General features: G+C 59.4%; 2 protein-coding genes across 2 annotated transcripts in view; one reads left to right on the top strand and one right to left on the bottom strand.

The window, feature by feature from the left end:
* Nucleotides 1-1,618: 1,618 nt before the first annotated feature.
* LOC101550385 (steroid 21-hydroxylase) lies at nt 1,619-4,071 on the top strand. The gene is made up of 10 exons (XM_004621326.2): nt 1,619-1,820; nt 1,912-2,001; nt 2,113-2,267; nt 2,369-2,464; nt 2,544-2,645; nt 2,775-2,861; nt 2,968-3,165; nt 3,330-3,508; nt 3,585-3,688; nt 3,793-4,071. Exons 1-10 carry the CDS (start codon nt 1,619-1,621, stop codon nt 4,065-4,067), a joined length of 1,488 nt encoding a protein of 495 aa, XP_004621383.2. The 3' UTR covers nt 4,068-4,071.
* Nucleotides 4,072-4,097: 26 nt separating this feature from the next.
* TNXB (tenascin XB) overlaps nt 4,098-26,969 on the bottom strand; it is a 52,228-nt gene continuing 29,356 nt past the window's right edge. The window contains exons 14-41 of the mRNA XM_055129087.1: nt 26,541-26,846; nt 26,104-26,427; nt 25,487-25,816; nt 24,345-24,650; nt 23,908-24,231; nt 23,290-23,625; nt 20,496-20,783; nt 19,077-19,394; nt 18,449-18,784; nt 14,952-15,272; nt 13,424-13,741; nt 12,791-13,126; nt 11,341-11,628; nt 10,327-10,605; nt 8,698-8,982; nt 7,589-7,891; nt 7,104-7,439; nt 6,778-6,900; nt 6,541-6,684; nt 6,287-6,421; nt 6,061-6,204; nt 5,856-5,986; nt 5,604-5,736; nt 5,363-5,514; nt 5,156-5,252; nt 4,897-5,058; nt 4,635-4,798; nt 4,098-4,334 (exon numbers count right to left, since the gene is read on the bottom strand). Coding sequence (XP_054985062.1) covers nt 4,233-4,334; nt 4,635-4,798; nt 4,897-5,058; nt 5,156-5,252; nt 5,363-5,514; nt 5,604-5,736; nt 5,856-5,986; nt 6,061-6,204; nt 6,287-6,421; nt 6,541-6,684; nt 6,778-6,900; nt 7,104-7,439; nt 7,589-7,891; nt 8,698-8,982; nt 10,327-10,605; nt 11,341-11,628; nt 12,791-13,126; nt 13,424-13,741; nt 14,952-15,272; nt 18,449-18,784; nt 19,077-19,394; nt 20,496-20,783; nt 23,290-23,625; nt 23,908-24,231; nt 24,345-24,650; nt 25,487-25,816; nt 26,104-26,427; nt 26,541-26,846 — 6,821 coding nt within the window. The 3' untranslated portion in view covers nt 4,098-4,232. The remainder of the gene's footprint in view (nt 4,335-4,634; nt 4,799-4,896; nt 5,059-5,155; nt 5,253-5,362; nt 5,515-5,603; nt 5,737-5,855; nt 5,987-6,060; nt 6,205-6,286; nt 6,422-6,540; nt 6,685-6,777; nt 6,901-7,103; nt 7,440-7,588; nt 7,892-8,697; nt 8,983-10,326; nt 10,606-11,340; nt 11,629-12,790; nt 13,127-13,423; nt 13,742-14,951; nt 15,273-18,448; nt 18,785-19,076; nt 19,395-20,495; nt 20,784-23,289; nt 23,626-23,907; nt 24,232-24,344; nt 24,651-25,486; nt 25,817-26,103; nt 26,428-26,540; nt 26,847-26,969) is intronic.

Genomic DNA, 26,969 nt, shown 5'->3' with positions numbered 1-26,969 from the left:
TGCCTGTGGGAGTCCCAGGCATTGTAACCAACAACTGTTCAGGGTCACTGTGGAGCTCCAAACGGGAGCTCTCCAACTCTAGGGAGTGAAATTGGGCACTGTGAGTGTTAGAATTACATTGAAACTACAGGTATAAAGTGGAATAGGCCCAGATAGAATCAGGGCCAGAAGGTAGGGGGGTCCGGCCCTATATTGCTGGCCTTGGTTCCATTCCCTGAACCATGTCCAGTGTCCCAAGTCCCACTAAAAAGGATCCCTCAGCACGGAGCGAGGAGTAAGCCCTGAAATCTTTCAGGTTGTTAACCCAGGACGAGATCTCCCCAGAGGAATTACCCAAAGACAAGGTGTGATGCAATAAGCAAAGGGTCTTTATTGGCTAGCCTTTGTCCAGCTCACCGAAACAGTGGTGGCCTTCTTGGAACAAGTGGCCCCAAGTCTCAAAAGTGAAGGACTTTCATACCATAACATTATATAACAGGGACTTTCAACGGCCCACCTTTTTTGCCACTGTCTGAGGGGCTTTTCACTACTTGTATTTAGCTGATTGGTTATAAATTGGAGTTACATAAGAGTTGTAGAAGAGTTACATAAGGGGGGCTGGAGCAAAAGCACAGCCGGTAGGGCATTTGCTTTGCACACAGCCAACCTGGGTTCGATTCCCAGCATCCCATATGGTCCCCTGAGCCCCACCAGGAGTAATTCCTGAGTGCAAAAAGCCAGGAGTAACCCCTGTGCATCACTGGGTGTGACCCAAAAGGAAAAAAAAAAGTTACATAAGGGCTATATGGGGGTGTGGGAGCTTCCCTACCTGCATCTGATTGATAACCCTTAGTTGACCTCACCATGGTTATCTCGCTTCTGGCGAATCATGACTCAATTCCAGGCATCTCTTCTCAATTCCAGGAATTCTGGACCCAAAACTTAGGTCTACCTTCTTCTAGCTTCTTTATGAGCCTGGTATGGCTCTGCCTTTGCTTCTCTATCTCTCAAAGTCTCCCTTTATTCTCTCTCTCTCTCTCTCTCTCTCTCTCTCTCTCTCTCTCTCTCTCTCTCTCTCTCTCTGAGGAGGAGGAGGAGGAGGAGGCACATCCAGCAACGCTCAGTTGAGCTCCTGGCTCAGGGCTCCTGCCGGGGATGGAACCCAGCCTGGCTGCATGAAGACAAGTGCTTTTCCTGCTGGTCTTCTTCTCTGGCCCTGATCTCCTTTTGTTCTTCAGGCAATTATTCTTCAGGACAGGGTAATGATGCCATGTGCTCTGAGATAAGCTCTGTAGTAATATATTGGTCCAAGGTTGGGGGTAGGAAAGGATTCCAGCTGGGCACATGTCTACCAAGGTTGACTCGGATTCAGCAAGCCAAGTTGGCTATGGGGAAAGGTCACAGTTTGTAGTTTCTGATTTTGGTTGTCAAAAAAAGACAACGTCTTTTGAAGTATGCCCCCCCCCGCCCCCGCCCAAGGTCAAGGCAACTGGACTCGTTCCCAGAACACACTATTTCAAGTGTGAGGTTGTGGGCAAGGCTGGAGGGAGGAAGTGCAGAGAGGCCCCTAGGCAGCGAGATAAATGGGGGTCTCGGGGCCTATAAGAGGCCGGCACCAGGCCCAGGGGTGGGTCCCACCATGCTGCTCCTGGGGCTGCTCCTGCTGCTGCTCCTCGTCACCAGCGTCCACCTGCTATGGGGCCGCAGGGAGCCCTGCAAGCTGCACCTCCCACCACTGGCCCCCGGCTTCTTGCATCTGCTGCAGCCCAACCTCCCCATCTACCTCCTGGGCCTGGCGCAGAGGCTCGGGCCTATCTACAGACTCCGCTTGGGGCAACAGGGTGAGCGCCTGGCCCCTGTGGCCCCCAAGTCGAGCTGCAGGCTCCTCTCCCTGCTGACGCTGGGCGTTTCCCTCCCCCCAAACCCCCCCAGAGGTGGTGGTGCTGAACTCGAAGAGGACCATCGAGGAGGCCATGGTCACCAAGGCGGTGGACTTTGCCGGCAGACCCCAGGGAGCAGTCTGTGAGGGCTTTTCCCCAGGGGACCGCTGGGGGCTGCTGGTGAGGCAGGGAGAGGCAGGTTCCTGCTTCCCCGGCCAAGGGTCACGTCAGCCGGCCCCCTCGCCTTGTGCAGACAGGATGCTCTTCGGGGACCATCCAGACATCTCCCTGGGAGACTACACCCGCCTCTGGAAGGCCCACAAACGGCTCGCGCGCTCCGCCCTGCTGCACGGCCTGCACAACTTCCTGGAGCCTTGGATGGAGAAGGCGACCCAGGAGTTCTGTGAGGTGAGACGAGGTGCCATCGTCACAGGGGGTGCCGGTGGGGGCCGGCCTCTCCCTCCTGCCCCTCACCCCGACCTGCTGCTGCTCCCGCTCCGACCCCACAGGGCATGAGAGCCCAGGCCGGTACCCCCGTGAACATCCAGAAGGAATTCTCTCTGCTCACCTGCTCCATCATCTATTACCTCAGCTTCACAGACAAGGTCAGGGGTCCCACCTGCACCCCCCGCGGGGCCACCGCCGCCCCTTCCCTGACCTTCCTTGCTCCTCTTGTTCTGGCAGGAGGACACATTAGTCCCAGTCTTTCACAGCAATATCCAAGACTTGCAGTCCGCCTGGGAACACTGGTCCACCCAGATTTTGGACATCTTTCCTTTTCTCAGGGTGAGGAGGTCCCCCCATGTCCCTACCTGGAGCCTGGAGGAATGGGGGTGCCCTCATCACCCCTGCCCCCCGGCCTGCTTCTGGGATGCAAACCTGCATCCAGGAGCTCCTTTTCCTGCCCCTGCCCAGTTCCTCCCCTTGCCGGGCCACAGGAGGCTGAAGCGGGCTCTGGAGAAGAGGGGCTTCCTGATAGAGAAGCAGCTGCAGCAGCATAAGGTGGGGACCCGGCGAGTCCGCATGGCTGCTGTGCCTGCCCGGGGCTGGGTGGCTCCCTTGGCCTCCACCAAGCCAGGCCCTCAGGCTGGGTCCTCTCCCCCGGCAGGAGAGCATGGTGGCAGGCCAGCCGAGGGACATGACCGACTACATGCTCCAGGAAGTCAGCAGGCAGCCGGGGGAAAGGCGCCTGGAGCTCCATGAAAGGCACGTGGCGACGGCGGTGCTGGACCTGATGATCGGGGGCACCGAGACCACGGCGAACACCCTGTCCTGGGCTGTCCTGTTCTTGCTTCACCACCCTGAGGTGTGCCTTGGGGCCACGCGAAGGTCTAACCCCCTCCCGACAGCCGACAGCCTCCCCTCACAGCCCGGGGTGCCGCTTCTCCACCTTCCGCAGGTGGCTCCTCCTGGATAGGGGGTGCGCCGGGCCCTGTCAGGCTGAGGCCAGGCTCGTTCCCCATTTCCCAGCTCCAGGAGCGACTGCAGGAGGAGCTGGATGTACAGCTGGGCCCCGGAGTCTCCGATTGCCCAGTCCAGTACAGAGACCGCTGGCGGCTGCCCTTGCTCAACGCCACCATCTCGGAGGTGATGCGCCTGCGGCCGGTGGTGCCCCTGGCCCTGCCTCACTACACCAAGCGGCCCACCAGGTGACGTCCCGGGGCAGGGCTGAGCGGGCCGTCCAGGTGGACCCCTGGCGGACCTCTAACGCCACCCTCCCCGCAGCATCCTGGGCTACGACATCCCCCAGGACACGGTGGTCATCCCCAACCTGCAAGGCGCCCTGCTGGATCCCACCTTCTGGGAGCAGCCGCGCGAGTTCCGGCCGGGTAGGCACAGGGTGGGTGTGCTGCGGTGGCATGGGGGCCGGGGGGGAGGTGGAAGAGGCCGGTCGCGGCCATCAGGGAACCTGGATTTGTTCTGCTGCCCGCAGACCGCTTCTTGGACACAGCCAGCAGCACCAGCATCGGCTCACTGCCCTTTGGCTACGGGCCCCGCTCCTGCCCGGGAGAGCCGCTGGCGCGCCTGGAGGTCTTCCTGGTGCTGGTGCATCTGCTGCAGGCCTTCACGCTGCTGCCGCCAGAGGGCGCCCTGCCCTCGCTGGAGCCCCAGCCCTACTCCTCCCTCTCCCTCAGGGTCCAGCCTTTCCAGGTGCGGCTGCAGCCTCGCGGGCCGGGCACCAGCCCCGCGCCGGTCCAACGCCAGTGACCAGGCCGACACGCGCATGCCTCTCCATTTCTCCTTTTATTGCTCCCGTACAACCCCTCCCCTCCCCCCTGTAAACACAGTGCTGTGAGATCGCAGGTGAGGGTGCGCCGGCTCTTGTGTGGGCGCGACCCTCCCTCAGTGCTTGGCGGCGGTCACGCCCCGGGGTCAGTCTCCCTGCGCCGGGGGCTGGTAGTTTCTCGGCCTCAGCTTCATTTCCGTGAAGGGCACCGAGAACTCGAAGCCCTTCCAGTAGTACCAGCTCACTCCCTGGGAAGCAGGTTACGGGGAGTCAGAGCCAGCCCTGCCGAATGCCCACCCTGGCCCTCAGGGGCCTGCACACCAGTGGCCTCCCGTCCCTGCTCCCCTCCAAGTGTTCTGCTGCCAAGGATCAGGGCTCCACCCTGCGCCAACCCTTTCCATAATAATAAAGCGTCTCCTCAACATAACCCGGGGGGTTGGCATGACTGTGTGCTCAGACCGGGACCAGGGATACCTGAACCCAGTGCAGGCGGGCTGGGCCGACCCCCGCCTCCACCTTCAGCTCTGCCCTGCGCCCCAGCCCCTCACCTGATGGTCCACTGTGCTCCCGTAGAGCCCGTTGAGGTTGGCGTAGTGGCAGTTCCGGTACCACCAGGCCCCGCGGTAAGACACGGCGCAGGAGATGAGCAAGTTATTGGGGTCTCGGTCCCGGGCGGAAAAGACGCTGCCGCTGTGGTAGCTCAGGGAGTCCCCTGGGCAGGGCGCAAGAGGTGCGGTGAGGTCTTGCGTCTCACGCCCATCCCAGCCCCCCTGTGCCCGCGCCCGCACCCCGGGGTCCGGCCGGCCGCACCTGCAGTGCCGTGGTAGCCCTCCACGTGGAGGCGGTAGTACTGGGCGGCCGAGTCCACGCGGAAGGAGTCGTACTGGGCGAACACGGCCTCGTCCCCAGCCCGCAGGTCCACGCGCAGCGAGTAGTCGCCGGCTTTTGTCAGGCTGTGCAGGGCCTCATTGCCTGGAGCAGGGAGCACGGGTTCCATCAGGGTGCTGGGCTCCGAGGCGCCCCCTCCCTCCCTGGCTTCCAGTCCCGGGGATGGGGGGCGGGCACCCACCCAGCCAGAACTCCCTGGAGACGTTCCCGAAGCCGTGGGCGTACTCCTCCCAGTCCCGCCAGAAGTCTGTCTTTCCGTCCATGCGGCGCTGGAACACCTGCCAATCGGGCGACAGCACCCTCAGCCCGGGGCTCCCGGCCTCCACCTCCCTGACACCCAGCCCTCCCCCGCATCCCCCCCGCCGGGGCCTCGGGCGGCAGCACCCACCAGCCAGCCACCCCCGTCCGTCTCCATGTCACAAAACACGTTCAGGGGGCGCTCGCGGTTGCCGTTGAGGAAGATGGTGGTGGCTCGGGAGGCGCCGGGCCCGTTCTGCATCTCTTCCCCGCAGTCCCGGGGGAAGGGGACACGCAGGCCGCCTGGGGAGAGCAGAGTGAGGGCGAGCCTCGGACCCCTGCTGCCCTCTCCGCCCCGGCTGTGCCCGCACCCCCCCACTAGGCTCCAGTACCGGTGGTGAAGGAGGTGGTCACGGGGGGCGTGAAGCTCTCGCCCCACACGGCCCGGAGCCAGGCGTTGTAGAGGGTGGAGGGAAAGAGCCCCTGCAGCTGGTAGGACGTGACGCTTCCCGGAAGCAGGATCTCCTGTGGCACAGAGAGGGGTCAGGACAGAGGCAGACTCGCGCCTCTGGCAGAGAACGGGGTCGGGGGTGGGGAGGTGGGATGGACAGAGGGTCGGCCCAGAGGAGCGCGGCTGAGGGCACCTGGGTTTCTCCACCAGGGGTGTCAAAGCTGAGCAGGTAGCCGGTGGGTGGGTCCTGGGGCTCGGCCCACGTGAGCAGGGCCGTGCGGGGGGTCACTTCCTTGGCCTTCAAATCCCGGGCGGCCTCCAACCCTGTGGGACAAACGTGAGAGAAGACGCAGACGAGGCACACGCCGGGCCCCGGGCCTCGGGCGCGCGGGCCGTACCTGTGGTGAAGTTGACGCTGGCTGGGGAGGTGATGTTGTCCCCGCGCAGGCCCCACACGGTGGCCGTGTAGTTGGTGTGACGCTCCAGGCCACTCAGCGAGTAGTTGGCAGCGCTGCCCGGTGCCGAGTCCTTCAGCGTGGGCACTGCATGGGAGGGAGCAGGGGGGAGCGAGGGGTCAGCGCCTGCTCCCCCGGGCTGGGCCCGAACCCCCTTCAGTGCTCTCACCTTGGCTGTCCTCGTTCTCTGAGGCTGTGACCTGGACGTCAAACTTGTCCACGGGGGTGCTGGGCTTGTTCCAAACCAGAATGGCAGAATCGTCCGTCAGGTTCACCACGTGGAGATTGGTAGGGCCGTCGGAAACTGGGGGAGAGAGGGTGCTCACAGTGGCCCACATGCCCCCACCCCCTATGCTGCCGTCGGGGGGGTGCCCCTAACCTCCCCTTCCGCAACCCCTCTCGCCTTCACATGCCCTGTCTCACCCGTGTTGAAGGTGCCAGTGAGAGGCTCACTCTCCTCAAAGCCACGGACAGAGACCACAGTCACCTGGTAGGTGGCCCCCGGGGTCAGCCCCTGCAGCACCTGGCTCTGGGTCCTGCCATCCACCTGTATGCTCTGTGGCTCCCCTGAAGACACAGTGATTCAGGGGGTCAGCCGGGACGCGAGGCGGCGTCACCAGAGTGGGCAGAGGGAAGGGAGCGGAGGAGATGGGGCGTCACCTCCATCTGCCAGCTGGTAGGAAACTTTGAAGCTGTCCACTTGGGACAGTGGCGGTGTCCAGCTGACGTTGGCGGAGGTCTCCCTGATTTCGCTGACCTGCAGGTCACGGGGACTCTCCAGAACTGCAGGGAAGGGGTGGTGAGGGCAAGGCAGGGAGACTTCAGCCAGGAGCGCCCCCTCCTGGCCCTGCCCTCAGACAGGCTGGTGATCCCCCAGCTCTCGCCGCCGCCCCCCCTCCCTGCCGGATGGCACCCTGGTCCCACCCAGAAGGACAAATGCCCCCTCCTCGGGGCAGCCCACGGGGATGGCTCCCAGGGGGCCTTACCTGGACTGAGGGTCCGGGCAGTGCCCTGGACGCTGTCGGCCTTGTGGGGCCCGCGCAGCCCGTACAGAGTGACGCTGTACAGGGTCCCGGGGTTCAGGTCGCGCAGCACGGCTGAGCGCTGCCCGCCGCCCACCTTCAGCTCCCGCTGCAGCAGGGGGCGAGGGTACGGGTCCAGGGGGCTCGACGCCGGCACCCCGTAGCGGAGCAGGAAGGAGTCAAAAGCCCCAGGTGGGGCCTCCCAGTTGAGCCGCAAGGAGCTGGTGGTGACATCGGTCACGGAGAGCTGGGACAGGCGTGGGCCCAGCTCCTCTGGGGTCTGGCCCGGTGGCGCTGGCCCTGCAGGCCGGGTGGGAGACAGAGGCACTCAGCTGGGCAGGTCCCGGTGGCCCAGCCGGCCTCTCTATCCCCATCTGTAAAATGGGGCCGTGGAGGGGTGGTATCCACGGGTGGCCCCGGGGGACATGTGTGCCCCTCCCTGGCCTCACCCGTGGTGCCCTCCGCAGAGATGGGCCCCAGGCGCTTCCCGTCGCGCAGGCCGTAGAGCAGGAACCTGTAGGACGTGCTGGGCTCCAGGTTCGACACCAGCACCTTGTTCTGGTTGCCGGCTACGAGCAAGGCCTGCGGCTTCCCGTTGGCTCCCGGGTACTGGACCACGAAGGAGTCAAAGGGGCCCTGGGCCACGGTCCAGGAGAGGCGCAGCGAGTGCGGGGCCACGTCGCCCACCACTAGCTCCCCGAGCCGGGGTCCTTCCGCGGGCTCAGGAGTCTCTGGCCTGGCTTCTCTCGGGGCTGTGGGGGAAGAAGCCAGGACACAGCTGAGCGCCAGAGACTGTGGGTCTCCATTTCATCTCAGGCTTCAGAGAGGGGGTGTCCCGGGGTGGGGGTGGGGTCTGGGCCCTGATCACAGCCAGGGGTGCAGAGAAGCCCGGGGCTGCTGCTTCCTGTCCAACATCCGCCCTCGCTCCCTCTGCCAGGGCCCTGGTATGGCCTGGCCCGGCGCCTCTGCGCCCCTCTGCAGGGCCGTGTACTTCCAGGGGTGCTCTGCTGCGTCTCGGTCAGGCGCTCCCTCTCCCCTGCCCGTGTCTGTGGCACCCCTGCTCGGCTGCCCTCCCCCCCCTGAAGCAGGGAGAATGCGGCCGCTTCCTGAACCCAGACGCATGGTCCTCCCTTCTGAGAAGGCTGAGGACCCGCCCGCAGAGACCCCCGGGTGCATCCCACCAGCCGGGTGGGGGGGCCTGTCCCTCCAGGCAGATCTGGACCCGTGTGGAACTTGGAAAGCAGGGGCACCCCTCCACCGATGCAGCCTCCGCTGGTGGGCTCCAGGCCCCTGTTTTTGTGGACCCACTCCTGACTCCCCCGAGGAAGCGAGTTTGCCCCTCTCTGCGGGAAAGCTGTCCCGCGAGAGGCAGGCAGCGGCCACCACGCCGGTTCCTTTTCCTGTCGCCTGTCCGGGGCCCTGCTGTTGACCAAAAGCCTCTGTCCCCCTCAGGCCTGGTGCGGCTACACTCCTCCCCTGGGCCTGGGTGGGGTCCCTGAGGCTGCCAGCCCCTTCCCTCTCCAGCCCAGGCACGGGACAGCCCGTCGGAGCGGCTCACCGGTCACTCCCTGGGCGGAGATGGGGCCCAGGTGCTGTCCCCCGAGGAGCCCGTATAGCATAAACGTGTATCTCCTGCCAGGCTCCAGGCCCGCGATGGTGATTTCCCGCTGGTCTGCGGCTGCGGGCACCGTCCGGGGGCGCCCACTTGCGTCAGGGAACTGGACCAGGAAGGAGTCGAAAGGGCCCTGGGGAACTGTCCAGGAGAGGAGCACGGAGTCTGGGGTCTCGCCGCTCACCGTCAGCTCCCCGAGGCGGGGTGGAGGCGGGGGTTCCTCCAGGGCAGCTATAAGGGGAGAAACTGAGTCATGAATTGCCTTCACCTTGGGGAAGCGGGGAGTTGGGACCGGCTCCAGGGAGACAGAAGTGCTGGGCAGGCGGGGTAACCAGCCTCGTCTCGTCTTGGGCTCACTGACCCTCCCTCCCTGCCGTGATCCCTTGGGAGAGAGGGGTGCCCAGGGGGCCTCGGTCCTGCCTTCACCCCCTACTCCCTTTCCTGCAGTAGAGCTGAGGGCTGCCAGGGGGTTGTCAGGGAGACGCCCCCAAACTGTGAGCCCCAGGCCAGCAGGAGCTCGCCTGAGCCCTCCCCTTGCTGTACTTCAGTGGCCACCATGGACAGCTGCAGGGAGAAGAGGGGAGAGGGCAGGGGAGAGGCCAGGGGGGTGGGAGCTGCGGAAGAGAGAGATGAAGCCCGAGGGCCGGAGCCCCAGCTGGGCCTGGGCCCATCCCGGCCTGGCCAGTGACTCAGAGTCCTGGGAGTGGGGTCTGAGAGTCCCTGACCTCCCTCCACCCCTCCCTAGGGGGGCCCGGGGCGGGGGTGCTGAGTCATGGCCACAGTGATTCCAGATTTTTCCATAGTCATTTTACTGCCAAACATTCCCATATTTTCCGCCTCTGGTGTCAGACTTGGATGGAGGGGGGAGAATGCGGACGTTCACTGAGAGCCTCTAGATATTATTCATAACCATTACGCAGGTGCAGAAACAGGTCCAAGAGGAAGAAGTGGCATGTCCCTGGACACAGCTCTGACCAGCGGGATCTGAACACGGGTCTGTGTGGCTCCAGAGGAAGTCAGTGAAGAAAGGGAACAGTGCTCAGGGCAGTGTCAAGCATGCACCAGACGCTCAAGAAATGTGTTTGGGGGCCGGAGCGATAGTACAGCAGATGGAGCGTTTGCCTTGCACATGGCTGACCCGGGTTCGATCCCTGGCATCCCATATGGCCCCCCGAGCACTGCCAGGAGTGATTCCTGAGTGCAAAGCCAGGAGTAACCCCTGCGCATCACCGGATGTAACCCAAAAACAAACAAAAAAAAAGAAACGTGTTTGGGGGCCCAGAGTGACAGTATAGCAGGTCGTGTGCTTGCCTTGCACACGGCCGACCCAGATCCTCTTCCCCGCACCCCATAGAGTCCCCAGCCCTGCCAGGAGTCATCCCTGAGTGCAGAACCAGAAGCAAGCCCTGAGCACTGCTGGGTATGGCCCCCAAACCGGAGGGGGAAAGGTGTTCTGTGTTATATCGTTGCATAAGCCCAGGCCAAAGCTAGGAGTGCAGACGGTGTGGGGAGCTGGGGGGCTGCTCAGGGGGGCTCAGGGGAGAAGACTGAGGGGGAGGAGAAGAGGCAGCTCACCCGTGGTGCCCTCAGCAGAGACAGGGCCTAGCCGCTTCCTGCCCGCCTGCCCGTAGAGCAGGAACTTGTATTTCTTGCCGGGCTCCAGGCCGGGAACGATGACCTCGCGCTGGTCTGCAGCCACGGGCACCAGCTGGGGCTGCCCGGCCCTGTCCTTGTACTGCACCACAAAGGAGTCGAATTCGCCCTGGGGGACCGTCCACGAGAGGCCCACGGAGTCTGGGGTCACGCTGGTCACTGTCAGCTCCCCCAGGACAGGTGAAGGTTTCCTGGCGGGAACTAGAAAAGAGAGAGGTGCATGAAGAGAGACAGACTGATGAGGGAAGCAGGCTGATGAGAAAGACAGAGTGATGAGGGAGGCAGGCTGATGAGAGAGACAGACTGATGGGGAGGCAGGCTGAGAGAGACAGACTGATGGGGAGGCAGGCTGATGAGGGAGGCAGGCTGATGAGAGAGACAGACTGACGAGGGAGGCAGGCTGATGAGGGAGGCAGACTGATGGGGAGGCAGGCTGATGAGGGAGGCAGGCTGATGAGAGAGACAGACTGACGAGGGAGGCAGGCTGATGAGGGAGACAGACTGACGGGGGAGGCAGGCTGATGAGAGAGACAGACTGATGGGGAGGCAGGCTGATGAGAGAGACAGACTGACGAGGGAGGCAGGCTGATGAGAGAGACAGACTGACGAGGGAGGCAGGCTGATGAGGGAGGCAGACTGATGAGAGAAACAGACTGATGACAGGGACAGGCTGACGACAGACTGGTAAGGGAGGAGTTGGGGGCAGGGACCAGGAAGTCCCTGTGTGTGAGGAGAAAGGAGAGAGGGGAGTCGGGGTGACAGAGAACCCTGGGAAGAAACTGCATGTCCCTGGGATACAGGCGTGGGGAGAAGGAAGGGAATGAGGCCACTGAACCCCAGATGGGTCCAGAGACACAGGAACCCCCGACTGTCACCACACAGGGCACAGGGCCACTGGGGGCTCCCAGGGCACCTGCGGGCACCAGCCCGACTCACGGGTCTTGGCCTCTGCAGACACCGGGCCATGCTTTCTCTCATCCTGGAGCCCGAAGAGGAGGAACTTGTACTTGCGGGCCGGGTCCAGACCGGAGACGGTGAGCTCGCGGAGGTCCCCGCGCACGGGCAGGGTCTGCAGCTGCCCCTGCGCCCCCCTGTACTGCACCAGGAAGGAGTCGAAGGGGTCCTGGGCCACCGTCCAGGACAGACGCACTGTGTCTGAGGTCACAGCTGCCACAGCCAGCTCCCCCAGGCGCGGGGTCACGGGAGGCTCGGTGGGCAGGGGCGCTGGAATGGAGTAGAGACAGTCGGGGTTCAACACAGAGCCCTCCTCCCTGGGAAAGCTGCTTTCCCAGCTGGGAGACAAGAATCTGGGAGAAAACGTACCGTCTCCGCATGTTGGATCTTTTATTGTGTTTTGGGGCCACGCCCTGTGCTGCTCAGGGCTTACTGCAGGCTCTGAGCTTAGGGATCACTGCTGGTGCACTGGGGGGCCCTACGGGGCACTGGGGATTGGATTTGGGTCTGCCCCATGCACGGCAAGCACCCTGAACTGTGTTTCCTCTATGGGCCTGTGCTTCCCCTGTACAAGCAGTTCCCAGAGAGCCCTCAATCCTAACTCCACACAGGAAGCAGGTGCCATGATCACCCACCCCACTTGGCAGCCTATGGCACAGAGAGGTCAGGAAACATTTCTTTCATGAAGGGTCACACGCCACTCTGCACTCAGGAATCAGTCCTGGTGGGACTCAGGGGACTTGGGGGAGAGAACCTTTTTGGGGTGTGCAGACAAGTGCCCTCCCCTCCGTACTATTGCTCTGGTCCGGGAAACATTTCCTTTTTCTTGCTTTTTGGGTCACACCTGGCGATGCACAGGGGTTACTCCTGGCTCTGCACTCGGGAATTACCCCTGGCGGTGCTCAGGGGACCATATGGGATGCTGGGAATCGAACCCGGGTCGGCCGCTTGCAAGGCAAACGCCCTACCCGCTGTGCTATTGCTCCAGTCCCCAGGTCCGGGAAACATTTCTACAATCCAGCAGGGGCCTAGGAGCTGGCCCGAAGGGCTGGCACACAGGATGGCAGGCAGGAGACACAGATTCCACCTCTGACACCTCAGCATTCCCCAGGCATCACGCTTGGAGCAGCTCCCGGAGCTCCGACAAGGGTGTCCCCCCAGAAAAGGAATCACCGGGCAGCGCCTCCCACACGAGCCAGCCCGGGAGCCTGCACCGCTGTTCACAGGGGCCACGGGGAGCCAGACGGGAGAAGAGGGAGCGTGAAGTGGAGGCAGCACAGACCTGAGTGTCTGCCCTCACTCTCGCTCAGGGGGGAGGCAGGACCACCCGAACACAAAACACAGAGCCTTCGCAAGGAGCATGAAACTCTGGGGGTGGGGGGGTTGGGCCAGGAGCAGAAGGAAATGAGGGGACAGGACTGCTCTCACTCACCAGTCACGCCCACAGTGGACATGGGGCCCACTCGCCGGCCCTCGTGCACCCCGTACAGGTTCATCTTGTACTTGCGGCCCGGCTCCAGGCCCTGCACGGTCACCTCACGCTCCTCGCCCCCGACACGCACCAGCTGGGGCCGCCCGTCCCTGTCCTTGTACTGGACGGTGAAGGTGTCGAAGTGGCCCTGAGGGACGGTCCAGGAGAGGCTCAGCGAGTCTGGGGACGATCCTGTCACTGTCAGCGCCCCCAGGACGGGCTCCTCAGGGGGCTCCGTGCTGACTTCTGCGGGGCTGGGGGTGCTTTCCGTCTCTGTGGGGGTCTCTTCCTCTGAAACTGAGGACACAGAGTACATGAGGGCCCCAGAGGCCTGGGGAGGGGGTGCAGGAGCCAAAGGCCCTCGGGGCTCTGGGGCGGGTGTGGGGAAGCCCATCCTTGGTGCAGGCCACGTGGGGTCAGGGTGCCGGGGCCTGGGGTGAGCTGGGGGGGCTCCCAGAGGCCCTTCCCTGGGTCCTCAGGGGGCCCCAGAGAGAGGCTGCGACCAGAGGGATTCCTGCACCCCCATCACCCGCCCCCCAGACACAGGGGTACCCTCCCTCAGGGGCCCAGCCTGGGGTCTCCCTGCCCACTTACTTGTGGCCCCGATGGCAGACACAGGACCCACCCGCTGGCCGCTGTGGAAGCCAAACAGGTTCATCTTGTATTTGTGGTCTGGCTCCAGGCCCGAGATGGTGACCCTGTTCTGGTGGCCTGGCACCCTCAGTGCCTTGGGCTGCCCGTCCCCGTTCTTGTACTGGACCAGGAAGTGGTCAAAGTCACCCTCAGGGACGGTCCAGGAGAGGCTCAGGGACTCTGGGGTGGCGTCAGTGACCGTCAGCTCCCCCAGGCGAGGCTTGCTGGGCGGCGGGGTGGTGGTTGCGGCTGTGGTCGTCTTCACTTCATGGTCTGGAGCTGGACGGAGACATACAAAGAGGCCTCCTCAGTCCTCTGGTCGGCAGGGATGGTGGTGGGAACAGTGAGACAATGAGGAGCAGAGAGAAGCTCCACCCCTGCTGGTTCCTCTCTCCCTCCTGCACCCCTGCCCTCTCTGCCGCCTGCCAGCATAGCCCTGACCCTTCCTCCCTCAGCCCCCGCCTCTCTCTGGGAGCCCTGGGTCTCCGTCCACAGCACTCGTTGGAGTTTCACTCCCCTGGACTCATGTCCAAGCCCAGAGCTCCTGCCAGAGTCTTCCTAGCCCGTTCCTGCCCAGCTGCCACAGAACTCTGCAGTGCTCTGTATGTCTCCAGAGACCCCTAGCGGTGAGCTGCCCCGTTTCCTTGCCCCCGTCCCACCTCCCCCAACCTCGTCCCCCCCATCCCTCCTCCCCCCACCCAGTGATGTCTCCATTCATCCTAGCCCTGAGATTTTAGCAGCCTCTCTTACTCGTCCTTCCCAACGGTGCCGCATTAGAGGCTCTTTGAGGGTCAGGAGAATGAGACCCATCATTGTTACTGTTTTGGGAATATAAATACGCCACAAGGAGCTTGCTAGACATGCCCTGATATTCTCGGTCCACCAGCAGGAGCACTGATCTGTCACCAGTCCTCACTTTCCCATGTGTATCCTTGGGCAGCCTTGCTTGGTTGATCTGTTGGAGTCTAAAGTCTAATATAACCAAAGGAGAGGCTCAGGGCGTGAAGACTGAGACCCTCTGGCTTCTTCCACAGCTTCCTCTGTGCGGGAGCTAAGACAAGATCGGAGAGGCTCTGGTTCCTTTTTTTTTGGTGGTGGTGGGGGGGGAGGTCACAGGGTTATTCCTGGCTCTCCACTCAGGAATTACTCCCGGCATGCTCGGGGCACTATATGGGATGCTGGTTATCGAACCTGGCTCAGCTGCGTGCAAGGCAAATGCTCTACCCGCTGTGCTATCGCTCCAGCCCCGAGGCTCTGATTCCTTTGCAGGGAGGAGCTTCACTACTCAAAGTATGGACCCCATCAGCATGCTGAGGATCTTGCTAGAAATGCAGATTCTCCGGCTACAGCCCACATCAGCTGACTCTGAACCAGAACCTTCAGCACACTCCCAGCCCACCTCACCGCGGACGGGCCACCAAGAATATTGTTCTCATAACACAGGAGTCCAGGAAATGTCTTTTATGGCTTATGTCCATCCCCTACTCACCGGTCACGCCCACGGTGGACACGGGGCCCACTCGCCGGCCCTCGTGCACCCCGTACAGGTTCATCTTGTATTTGCGGCCCGGCTCCAGGCCCTGCACGGTCACCTCACGCTCCTCGCCCCCGACACGCACCACCTGGGGCCGCCCGTCCGTGTCCTTGTACTGGATGATGAAGGTGTCGAAGCGGCCCTGGGGGACGGTCCAGGAGAGGCTCAACGAGTCTGGAGATGATCCTGTCACTGTCAGCGTCCCCAGGACGGGCTCCTCAGGAACCTCTGGTGGCTCTGTGCTGGTTTCTGTGGGGGCGGGGGTCTTCTGAGAGTCTGAGAGAAGATATGGGGGGATACAATTTGAGAAGGAACTTCTTTTTTTGTTTGTTTTTGCTTTTTGGGTCACACCTGGCGATGCACAGGGGTTACTCCTGGCTCTGCACTCAGGAATTACTCCTGGCATTGCTTGCGGGACCACATGGGATGCTGGGAATCGAACCCGGGTCAGCCGCATGCAAGACAAATGCCCTACCCACTGTGCTATCACTCCAGCCCCGAGAAGGAACTTCTGCAGGCGATATCAGTAAGGACAGCAAAGTGCACAGGTCAGCAGACTCCTCCCACTGGGGATTAAAGGTCTCTGTGTTTGTGGTTGGTCACTCTTGGCCATGCGAAGGCCGGAGACGGGCTGGGGCCCAGGCACTAAGTGGCTGGCTGGCTCCACCAACCTTCAGCAGGCGGTTCGGAGTTGTGTGCCAGGAGCAACATAATGCTCTTTCCGTTGACCCAATATTCACATTTCTGGGCAGCAATCCTAAGAAAATTATTAAAAAGCGGGAAAAATTGCATCACAGAAGTTCTCTGGGGGAGGACTGTGGACACCACCAGAGGGGACGGTGCTTTGCTCTGGCCCTTTCATCAGGAAGCATCCAATAACCACTGGAATGATGATTAATGCAGGTGGCGAGCCGCAGGATGATGTTCACAGTCTAACTTATGTGCAAAAAAGAAAAGTAAAAGTCAAGACTTCTGCAAACGCTTCACAGCTTTAAAATATGCCCTGTGGGGCTGGAGTGATAGCACAGTGGATAGGGTGGTTTGCCTTGCATGTGGCAGACCGAGGTTTGATCCCCAGCATCCCATATGACCCCCTGAGCACCTCCAGGTGTGGCCCCCAAACCAAAAAATAAAAATAAAATATGCTATGAATGAAAAACGCAGAACAAGAGCTTGTGCTCAGGGCAGTTCTGGGTCAAAGGTACACAGGAGACTGTCGTCTCTTTCACACTTTCCATCCGGTTCTTTCTTTCTTTCTTTTTTTTTTGCTTTTTGGGTCACACCCAGCAATGCTCAGGGGTTACTCCTGGCTCTGCACTCAGGAATCACTCCTGGTGGTGCTCAGGGGACCATATGGGATGCTGGGAATTGACATAAGGATGATGAGGGAGCACTTTGGTGATGGTGGCGGAGCAGAAACTCTGTATATCAAAACCATAGACGTTATTGTAACCATGTACCTAAATACAACTGAAATATTTTAATTAGAAAAAGTTTTAAACAGTTAAAAGTCTTTCACTAATTATATAAGAAATTCTAGCCATAAAGAAAATTTGGAAAGCATAGAATAGAATAAAACAAACCAAAAAATATGCTGGAACACATTTTCTCCTCGAAACTATGCATCTCTTGGGATGAGTTCCCCTCCAGTTTTCTTACCAAACATGTTATTTTCAAGTGGTTGTGATTAGTGTCCCTACAAAAATTTGGGTTTCTATTTCAATGTAATATATATTTTTTGAATTTTTAATTAAAGAACTGTTATTTACAAAGTTATTAAAAAGATGAGTTTTAGGCATATAATATTTCAATGTAATATTATAAAGTGCCTTATGTTGAAATGTTTCCTGATGACTTAATGAGACAATCATCTTTTGGATGTTGCTAATAACTTAATCATTTCAGTGTGCATGCAGCCAACCCAGGTTCTATTCCCAACATGCCATATGGTCCCTTGAGCACTGCCAGGAGTGATACCTGAGTGCAGAGCCAAAGGGAGGGAGGGATTGAAGGAGGGAGGGAGGGAAGGAGGGAGGAAGGAAAGGAAGGAAGGAAGGAAGGGAGGGAGAGAGGGAGGGAGGGAAGAAGGGAGGAAGGGAGGGACAGAGGAAGGAAAGAAGAAAGGAAGGAAGGGAGGGAAGGAAGGAGGAAAAAGGAAAGAGGGAAGGAAGGAAGGAAGGAAGGAAGGAAGGAAGGAAGGAAGGAAGGAAGGAAGGAAGGAAGGAAGGAAGGAAGGAAGGAAGGAAAGGAGAGAAGGTGGGAGGGAGGGAAGGATGGGAGGAAAGGAAGAAAGGGGACAGAGGGGAAAGGAAGGATCCTTATCTCACACAATCTCAAATGATTAATAACTTAATCATTTCAACTTAATGTGTCGGCACAGTTGTTTCTGTCTTTAAAAATTGTTGTTGTACATCTGCACATGTATGTTCATCGCAGCACTGTTTACAATAGCCAGAATCTGGAAAAAACCCGAATGCCCCAGAACGGATGACTGGTTGAGGAAACTTTGGTACATCTATACAATGGAATACTATGCAGCTGTTAGAAAAAAGGAGGTCAAGAATTTTGTAGTTAAGTGGATGGGCATGAAAAGTTTCATGCTGAGTGAAATGAGTCAGAAAGAGAGAGACAGACATAGAAAGATTGCACTCATCTATGGTATATAGAATAACAGAGTGGGAGACTAACACCCAAGAACTGTAGAAATAAGTACCAGGAGGTTGACTCCATGGCTTCGAGGCTGGCCTCACGTTCCGGGGAAAGGTCAACTCAGAGAAGCGATCACCAACTACATTGCAGTCGAAGGCCATGTGGGGGAAGGGAGTTGCGGGCTGAATGAGGGCTAGAGACTGAGCACAGCGGCCACTCAACACCTTTGTTGCAAACCACAACAGCTAATTAGAGAGAGAAAGCAGAAGGGAATGCCTTGCCACAGTGGCAGGGTGGGGTGGGGGGGAGATGGGATTGGGGAGGGTGGGAGGGACACTGGGTTTACGGGTGGTGGAGAATGGGCACTGGTGAAGGGATGGGTTCCCAAACTTTGTATGAGGGAAGTGTGAGCACAGAAGTGTATAAATCTGTAACTGTACCCTCACGGTGATTCTCTAATTAAAAATAAATAAATTAAAAAAAAAAAAAAAAAAAAAAAAAAAAAAAAAAAAAAAAAAAAAAAAAAAAATTGTTGTTGTAACTAAGAATGCTGTGATTAAGATAGAAAGAAAAGAAAGTTCTGGTAAAGTTAGGCTTGGCCTTTACCCAGTCACAATAGGGTCAGGTCTGCATGTATGCAGAGAGACCGCAGCAGGTAGTGACCAAACACCGCAAATAGCCCCCAGGCCAGGGCTGTGACAGGCCTGGGCACTCCGGGGCTGGCTAAGTGCCGAACCACCAGGAGCCACCAAATGATCCATGAGCCAAAGGAGCTGCCTCAGAGCCCTGACCCCCCCACTCACCGGTCATGCCCACGGTGGACACGGGGCCCACTCGCCGGCCCTCGTGCACCCCGTACAGGTTCATCTTGTACTTGCGGCCCGGCTCCAGGCCCTGCACGGTCACCTCACGCTCCTCGCCCCCGACACGCACCAGCTGGGGCCGCCCGTCCCTGTCCTTGTACTGGACGGTGAAGGTGTCAAAGCGGCCCTGGGGGACAGTCCAGGAGAGGCTCAGAGAGTCTGGGGACGATCCTGACACTGTCAGCGCCCCCAGGACGGGCTCCTCAGGGGCCTCCGTGTTGACTTCTGCGGGGCTGGGGGTGCTTTCCGTCTCTGTGGGGGTCTCTTCCTCTGAAACTGAGAAGGACACAGAGTGCATGAGGGCCCCAGAGGCCTGGAGAGGGGGTGCAGGAGCCAAAGCCCCTCGGGGCTCTGGGCGGGGAAGCCCATCCTTGGTGCAGGCCACGTGGGGTCAGGGTGCCGGGGCCTCGGGGTGAGCTGGGGGGGCTCCCAGAGGCCCTTCCCTGGGTCCTCAGGGGGCCCCAGAGAGAGGCTGCGACCAGAGGGATTCCTGCACCCCCATCACCCGCCCCCCAGACACAGGGGTACCCTCCCTCGGGGGCCCAGCCTGGGTCTCCTGCCCACTTACTTGTGGCCCCGATGACAGACACAGGGCCCACCCGCTGGCCGCTGTGGAAGCCAAACAGGTTCATCTTGTACTTGTGGTCTGGCTCCAGGCCCGAGATGGTGACCCTGTTCTGGTGGCCTGGCACCCTCAGTGCCTTGGGCTGCCCGTCCCCGTTCTTGTACTGGACCAGGAAGTGGTCAAAGTCACCCTCAGGGACGGTCCAGGAGAGGCTCAGGGACTCTGGGGTGGCGTCAGTGACCGTCAGCTCCCCCAGGCGAGGCTTGCTGGGCGGCGGGGTGGTGGTTGCGGCTGTGGTCGTCTTCACTTCATGGTCTGGAGCTGGACGGAGACATACAAAGAGGCCTCCTCAGTCCTCTGGTCGGCAGGGATGGTGGCGGGAACAGTGAGACAATGAGGAGCAGAGAGAAGCTCCCCCCCCACCCCCTGTCTCCAGGCTGGCCTCCTCTCTCCCTCCTATGCTCCTGCCCTCTCTCCCCGCCTTCCAGTGTAGCCCTGACCCTTCCTCCCTCAGCCCCCGCCTCTCTCTGAAGGCGGGCATGACTCAGTGTTATGGATGGGTATCAATTTGGTCCTGGGTGTCAATGATTAGGTGTGTAAAATTTGGGAGCCGAGGTACCCGTCTGATTTTTTCACTGGAATCTGTGATCACTGAAATACGTGATCGTGTCAGGAATTCGACCTCGGGATTTTCAGGAACCCGCTGCCTTCCTCAGAGGGGAGCCTGGAGCTGTCAGCCTGTGTGTGAGCGGAGCCGATTAAGCCAGGGTCCCTGCCAAAGAGGCAGCGGAGGGAGCATCTGCTCACAGGAGCCGAGGGAGGCTTGGGGGTGCTCTGCTGAGGTCACACAGCTCAAAGGGGCCGAGGCTATTGTCAGACAAAAGGTAGGATAGGGTAGCAGACCCTCTTCTAAGTGTGTTTGGGAGGTTCCACCTCAAGGACAGGGGGATAAAAACACTTAAACAGGGGCTGGAGCGATAGCACAGCGGGTAGGGCATTTGCCTTGCACGCGGCCGACCCGGGTTTGAATCCCAGCATCCCATATGGTCCCCTGAGCACCGCCAGGAGTAATTCCTGAGTGTAGAACCAGGAGTAACCCCTGTGCATTGCCGGGTGTGACCCAAAAAGAAAAAAAAAAAACCAAACACTTAAGCAATTAGCCCAGAGACAGACAGTACAGAGGTCACCACAGCTGCCTTGCACAGTCAATCCTGGCTCCATGCCTGGAACCACATATGATAGACCTGCTCCCCCCACGTGACCAAGGGTGATCCCTGAGCGCAGAGCCAGGAGTAAGTCCTGAGCACTGCCAGGCATGGCCCCTCTTGCCCCCCACTCTCCCCACACACTCAAAGACCCATGAATTTTGACATGACATGAAAACTAAGTCCTGTTTCAAGACATGTCCTCTGTCACACTTACTTGTGGAACCAACAGTGGAGATGGGGCCCTCTCGCTGGTCACCATGGAAACCGTAAAGGTTCATCTTGTACTTGTGGTCTGGCTCCAGGCCCGAGATGGTGACCTTGTCCTGGTCACCCGGCACCCGCACCACCTTGGGCTGCCCGTCCCCGTTCTTGTATTGAACCAAGAAGTGGTCAAAGCGGCCCTCGGGCACGGTCCAGGCGAGGCTCAGAGACTCGGGGGTGGCGTCCGTGACTGTCACCTCCCCCAGGCGAGGCTTCAGAGAGTCAGAGTCCTCTTCAGAGGCTGGAAAAGACACAAGCAGAACCGCCCCTGTCACTGAGAGAAACTGGGGACCCAGCTCTTGGACCCCAGCTCTCCCAAACGCCACCCAGAAGGGCCAGCTGCCTAAGTTAAGACCCAGCTTAAGACTATGGTCGCTGAATCCTTGTCAACGCTTCATGGTTCACCAAACCCTTCCTGCCTCAGGACCTGCGCTGGCGACCCGCCATGTGCTCTCCCAGGATGTCTGCATGGCTATGTCCACACTTCCCTTCAGTCCCCCTTCAAATGTCACCTTCCCTCAGGGACCCTCTCTCACCAACCTATTATTTATTTTCTTTTATTATTTTGCTTTTTGGGTCTCATTCAGTGATTTTTAGGGGTTACTCCTGGCTCTGCACTCAGGAATTACTCCTGGCGGTGCTCGGGGGACCATATGGGATGCTGGGAATCGAACCCGGGTTGGCCACGTACAAGGCAAGTGCACTACTTGCTGTGCTATCGCTCCAGCCCCTCACCAACCTATTTAAATCTGAGTTCTCCCAACTGCAACCTACACTATTTCTGCAACAACAATCAGGATTTTGTAGTACATGTGTCTATATGGATACATGATGGACACATACTAAGGGTAGTGAGTATTGATAGATGATGATAGTAATGAAGGATTGCTCATTCTTTATTTTTCATATTGTTTGGTTCTGGGGGCTACACGTGGCACTGACTAGGAGCTACCCCTGGCCTAGTACTTGGGAGCGTCTCCTGGCAATACTCAGGGGACCATGTAACCGAGGCTGGAAACTCCTGCATGCACAGCATGTTCTACACCTGCAACTCCGCAGTCACGCCCCTAAGCCACCTCTGGCTGGTGCCACATAATCTCGTCCTCAGCCACAATCCAGAGTCACATTGTTCTCTCCCAGAAGGGAACATAACATGACACACGCCATAACCATGTCGCCAGACCCTGGGCCAGGCTGTCTCATTTGGGGCGCCCCAGAGGGAGGTGGGTAAGACCCCTCCCACCCCAAGCGCCCCAGCCCCAGCTGCTGAAAATCTCCAGAACTCTACCACCGCCGGGCTCATGGCTGCTCTCCTCACACTCGGGCCGAGCCTTACCCATGAGTGAACTTATTTCTGGACCGTGTAGTCACATGTGCAGCCGCACAACAACTCATTCCTCATACCACTCATACTCCAGGAGTACTGCATCACATTTGGTGGGGTTTAAAGGAGGCAACCAATCTTAGAGGGAAATATTTTTTTTTACAGATATATAAATGTAAACACACAGGCTCAACCTTTAACAACTTGTTCGTGATCTCTTATAGGAGGGCTTAATGGCCCCTGGGTGAAGTACAACAATCTTCACACTCTTTCCTCTAAGGGAACTTTTTTGTGTAGCACTTTCAGCAGTTTTTCATAACAAACAATACAAAATAAATTGTTTCGGTTCTGCTCTGGGGCAAGGGTTGGGGTTCAGGATGGAAACATCCGAAATATGGTGGTGGGGAGGTGTAATGGTGGTGGGATTGGTGTTCGAATATTAAAGGTAATCAAATGTTATGAACTCTATAAAAACTAAAACATTTTAAAAATAAATAAAATAATAATTTTTAAAAATTCTACAGCCCTTTGAGCTAACTCTCTGGCCCTGATGATTATTTATTTTTATTTTTAATTAATTAATTAATTAATTTTTGCTCTTTGGGTCACACCCCGGGATGCTCAGGGGTTACTCCTGGCTCATGCACTCAAGAAGAACTCCTGGCGATGCTTGGGGAACCATATGGGATGCTGGGAATCGAACCCGGGTCGGCCACATGCAAGGCAAACGCCCTACCCACTGTGCTATCACTCCAGCCCCGGATTATTTATTTTTAAAGCCACAATAATTGTACTGTGGTTGTTTCAAAATAGTCTTCTTCCTTTGGAGTGGGCTCCCAAGCAATCAGAGGTGCTCCTACTCAGCCGGCACAGAAGTTTCAATGCTAGGATTTGCCATGCAGTGCTGCTCAGTGGTGCTGGGGCCACTAGAGCAATTCTGGTGGCGCTCAGAGCCCAACAGGACTACACCCAGCTGTGTGTGTGAGTGAGAGCACGCACATGTGTGTATGTGTATTGTGTCTGGCGTATGCAGTTCCAGAGATCCAACTCAGAGCATTGCATTACCCACTACACGAGAGCCCCAGGCCATTAACTATTCTTTAGTTCTATCTATATAATAAATATTTGTTGAGTGGGTTCATAAATTTTGGCATTTTCCCCTTGTCCCCACAGTCTTTCCAGAATTCCCAGGCAAAGGAGAAAGCTACGAAGGGTCGGGACATTACTGCCTTGTATCTCGATCCCCAAGGACCACTGTCAGAAAGGCCTGGCTCCCGCATCACGGGGTCCTGAAGTGTAAGTACAAATTATGGCTAGATTTGGGGTGAAAGGACCTGAGTGTCCAGGGGAGGACACTCTGAAGTCTCCACCAAGGAGACGTTTCCCAAGACCCAAGCCAGGGAGCCCATCACCCACCACTCACCGGTCACACCCACGGTGGACATGGGGCCCATTCGCCGGCCCTCATGCACCCCGTACAGGTTCATCTTGTACTTGCGGCCCGGCTCCAGACCCTGCACGGTCACCTCACGCTCCTCGCCCCCGACACGCACCAGCTGGGGCCGCCCGTCCCTGTCCTTATACTGGACGGTGAAGGTGTCGAAGCGGCCCTGGGGGATGGTCCAGGAGAGGCTCAGCGAGTCTGGGGATGATCCTATCACTGTCAGCGCCCCCAGGACGGGCTCCTCAGGGGGCTCCTTGATAGCTTCTTCGGGGCTGGGGGTGCTTTCCGTCTCTGTGGGGGGCTCTTCCTCTGAAACTGAGAAGGACACAGAGTGCATGAGGGCCCCAGAGGCCTGGGGAGGGGGTGCAGGAGCCAAAGCCCCGCGGGGCTCTGAGGTGGGTGCAGAGAAGCCCATCCTTGGTGCAGGCCATGCACGATCAGGGTGCTGTGGTTAGCGGGGGACTCCCAGAGCCCTTCCCTCAGACCTCAGAGGGCCCCAGATAGAAGCCATAACCAGAGGGGCTCCTGAACTTCATCACTCAGCCACACGGGTACCCTCCCTCGGACGCCCAGCCCAGGGTGTCCCTGCCCACTCACCTGTGGCCCCGATGGCAGACACAGGACCCACCCGCTGGCCGCTGTGGAAGCCAAACAGGTTCATCTTGTACTTGTGGTCCGGCTCCAGGCCCGAGATGGTAACCCTGTTCTGGTGGCCCGGCACCCTCAGTGCCTTGGGCTGCCCATCCCCGTTCTTGTACTGGACCAGGAAGTGGTCAAAGCGGCCCTCGGGGACGGTCCAGGAGAGGCTCAGGGACTCTGGGGTGGCGTCGGTGACCATCAGCTCCCCCAGGCGAGGCTTGCTGGGTGGCTCAGCGATGGCAGTGGGTGGTCCTGGCTCTGAGGGCTCCTCCTCCCGGGGGGCTGGTCAGGCAGAGGGAGAAGGACTAAGCGAGGAGCGGTGTGTCCGCAGGCCCGAGTCTCCCCCGGGCTCCCGCCAGCTGGAGGGCAGCAGCGCGGCTACAGCGCCCACCCACCTGTCAGGGCCTCCACCTGGGCAGGACCCACGTGCTTCCGGCCCTGGATCCCATACAGCTCCATCAGGTATCTGTGGTCCGGCTCCAGGTGGGGGACAAGGAGGTCCCTGCGGTCACCCTCCACATGGATCGTTCGCTGCTGCCCATCCTGGTCTGTGTACTGGACCACGTAGGAGTCAAATGGGCCCTCGGCCTCGGTCCAGGAGAGGTGCACGGAGTGTGGAGTGACCTCCTCCACGGTCAGTTCCCCCAGCTGGGGCTCGGGTGCTGCTGGGCTCTGGGTCAAGGGCTCAGCTTCGGTTTCTGCTGTGGAGGAGTTAGAGAGATGGGTGGAGGGGGTCAAGTGTGTCACCACAGCAAGACGGGGGGTTCTTGGTCACACCCAGCTATGCCTGGGTTCTTGGTAACACCCAGCCATGCGGAGGGTTGGTGTAACACCCAGCAGAGTTGGGACTTCCAAGGTTGTACCCAGTGATGCTTGAGGGATCTTACGGCATGAGGAATTGAACCCTGGCTGGCAGCACCTTGAATCAGGGCGATGATGCACAAGACATCGTTAAACTACTCCTTTATTTGTGCATACCCTCTGGTCCTCAGGGGTTACTCCTGGATCTTCATTCAAGAATCATTCCTGGAGGTACCGGGGACCCACCCCTGTTGTCTGCATGCAAGGCAGCACTACCCACAGTACCTCCAGCCCCAGGCCAGAAACTCTCCTGACCAGGATGTGGCTGAGAAGCACAGCACCAACCTTGGTGTGTGAGGCCCAGAGTTCAAGCCCCAGCACCAGATCATACTCTTCTTTTTCCTTGTTCACACCTTTTAGTTCCATATAATAAATACTTGTTGAGTGGGTTCATAATTTTTGGCATTTCCCCCTGGTCCAGAGAATAGTCTTTTTATAATTCCCAGGCAAAGAAGAGAGCCACGAAGGGCTCTCATTACTGCCTTGCACCTCGGTCCCCAAGGTCCACTGTCAGATGGGCCTGGCTCCCGAATCACGGGGTCCTGAAGTGTAAGTACAAATTATGGCTAGATTTGGGGTGAAAGGACCTGAGTGTCCAGGGGAGGACACTCCAAAGTCTCCACCAAGGAGACGTTTCCCAAGACCCAAGCCAGGGAGCCCATCACCCATCACTCACCGGTCACGCCCACGGTGGACACGGGGCCCACTCGCCGGCCCTCGTGCACCCCGTACAGGTTCATCTTGTACTTGCGGCCTGGCTCCAGGCCCTGCACGGTCACCTCACGCTCCTCGCCCCCGACACGCACCAGCTGGGGCCGCCCGTCCCTGTCCTTGTACTGGACGGTGAAGGTGTTGAAGCGGCCCTGGGGGACGGTCCAGGAGAGTCTCAGCGAGTCTGGGGATGATCCTGTCACTGTCAGCGCCCCCAGGACGGGCTCCTCAGGGGGCTCCTTGATAGCTTCTGCGGGGCTGGGGGTGCTTTCCGTCTCTGTGGGGTTCTCTTCCTCTGAAATTGAGAAGGACAGAGTGCATGAGGGCCCCAGAGGCCTGGGGAGGGGGTGCAGGAGCCAAAGCCTCGCGGGGCTCTGAGGTGGATGCGGGGAAGCCCATCCTTGGTGCAGGTCATACACGATCAGGGTGCTAGGGTGAGCGGGGAACTCCCATAGGCCCTTCTCTCGGTCCTCAGGGGACCCCAGATAGAAGCCATAACCAGAGGGGCTCCTGAACTTCATCACTCAGCCACACGGGTACCCTCCCTCGGACGCCCAGCCCAGGGTGTCCCTGCCCACTCACCTGTGGCCCCGATGGCAGACACAGGGCCCACCCGCTGGCCGCTGTGGAAGCCAAACAGGTTCATCTTGTACTTGTGGTCTGGCTCCAGGCCCGAGATGGTGACCCTGTTCTGGTGGCCCGGCACCCTCAGTGCCTTGGGCTGCCCATCCCCGTTCTTGTACTGGACCAGGAAGTGGTCAAAGCGGCCCTCGGGGACGGTCCAGGAGAGGCTCAGGGACTCTGGGGTGGCGTCGGTGACCATCAGCTCCCCCAGGCGAGGCTTGCTGGGCGGCTCAGCGATGGCAGTGGGTGGTCCTGGCTCTGAGGGCTCCTCCTCCCGGGGGGCTGGTCAGGCAGAGGGAGAAGGACTAAGCGAGGAGCGGTGTGTCCGCAGGCCTGAGTCTCCCCCAGGCTCCCGCCAGCTGGAGGGCAGCAGCACGGCTACAGCGCCCACCCACCTGTCAGGGCCTCCACCTGGGCAGGACCCACGTGCTTCCGGCCCTGGATCCCATACAGCTCCATCAGGTATCTGTGGTCCGGCTCCAGGTGGGGGACAAGGAGGTCCCTGCGGTCACCCTCCACATGGATCGTTCGCTGCTGCCCATCCTGGTCTGTGTACTGGACCACGTAGGAGTCAAATGGGCCCTCGGCCTCGGTCCAGGAGAGGTGCACGGAGTGTGGAGTGACCTCCTCCACGGTCAGTTCCCCCAGCTGGGGCTCGGGTGCTGCTGGGCTCTGGGTCAAGGGCTCAGCTTCGGTTTCTGCTGTGGAGGAGTTAGAGAGATGGGTGGAGGGGGTCAAGTGTGTCACCACAGCAAGACGGGGGGTTCTGCGTCACCCAGTAGTTCTCGGGGTCCTCCACAGTTGCACCCAGTGATGCTTGAGCG

This window comes from Sorex araneus, chromosome 2 (genome assembly GCF_027595985.1).
Source record: "Sorex araneus isolate mSorAra2 chromosome 2, mSorAra2.pri, whole genome shotgun sequence".
Taxonomy (NCBI): domain Eukaryota; kingdom Metazoa; phylum Chordata; class Mammalia; order Eulipotyphla; family Soricidae; genus Sorex; species Sorex araneus.
The sequence above is the reverse complement of the archived record's forward strand: the minus strand, read 5'-3'. Positions and strand labels throughout refer to the sequence as shown.

Bases quoted from the DNA above. Each gene is read 5' to 3' on its own strand.
- LOC101550385 (XM_004621326.2), top strand. From the start codon at position 1,619: ATGCTGCTCCTGGGGCTGCTCCTGCTGCTGCTCCTCGTCACCAGCGTC. The intron at 2,465-2,543 runs GTCAGGGGTCCC...TTGTTCTGGCAG, and splicing joins ACCTCAGCTTCACAGACAAG to GAGGACACATTAGTCCCAGT. The intron at 2,862-2,967 runs GTGGGGACCCGG...CTCCCCCGGCAG, and splicing joins AGCAGCTGCAGCAGCATAAG to GAGAGCATGGTGGCAGGCCA.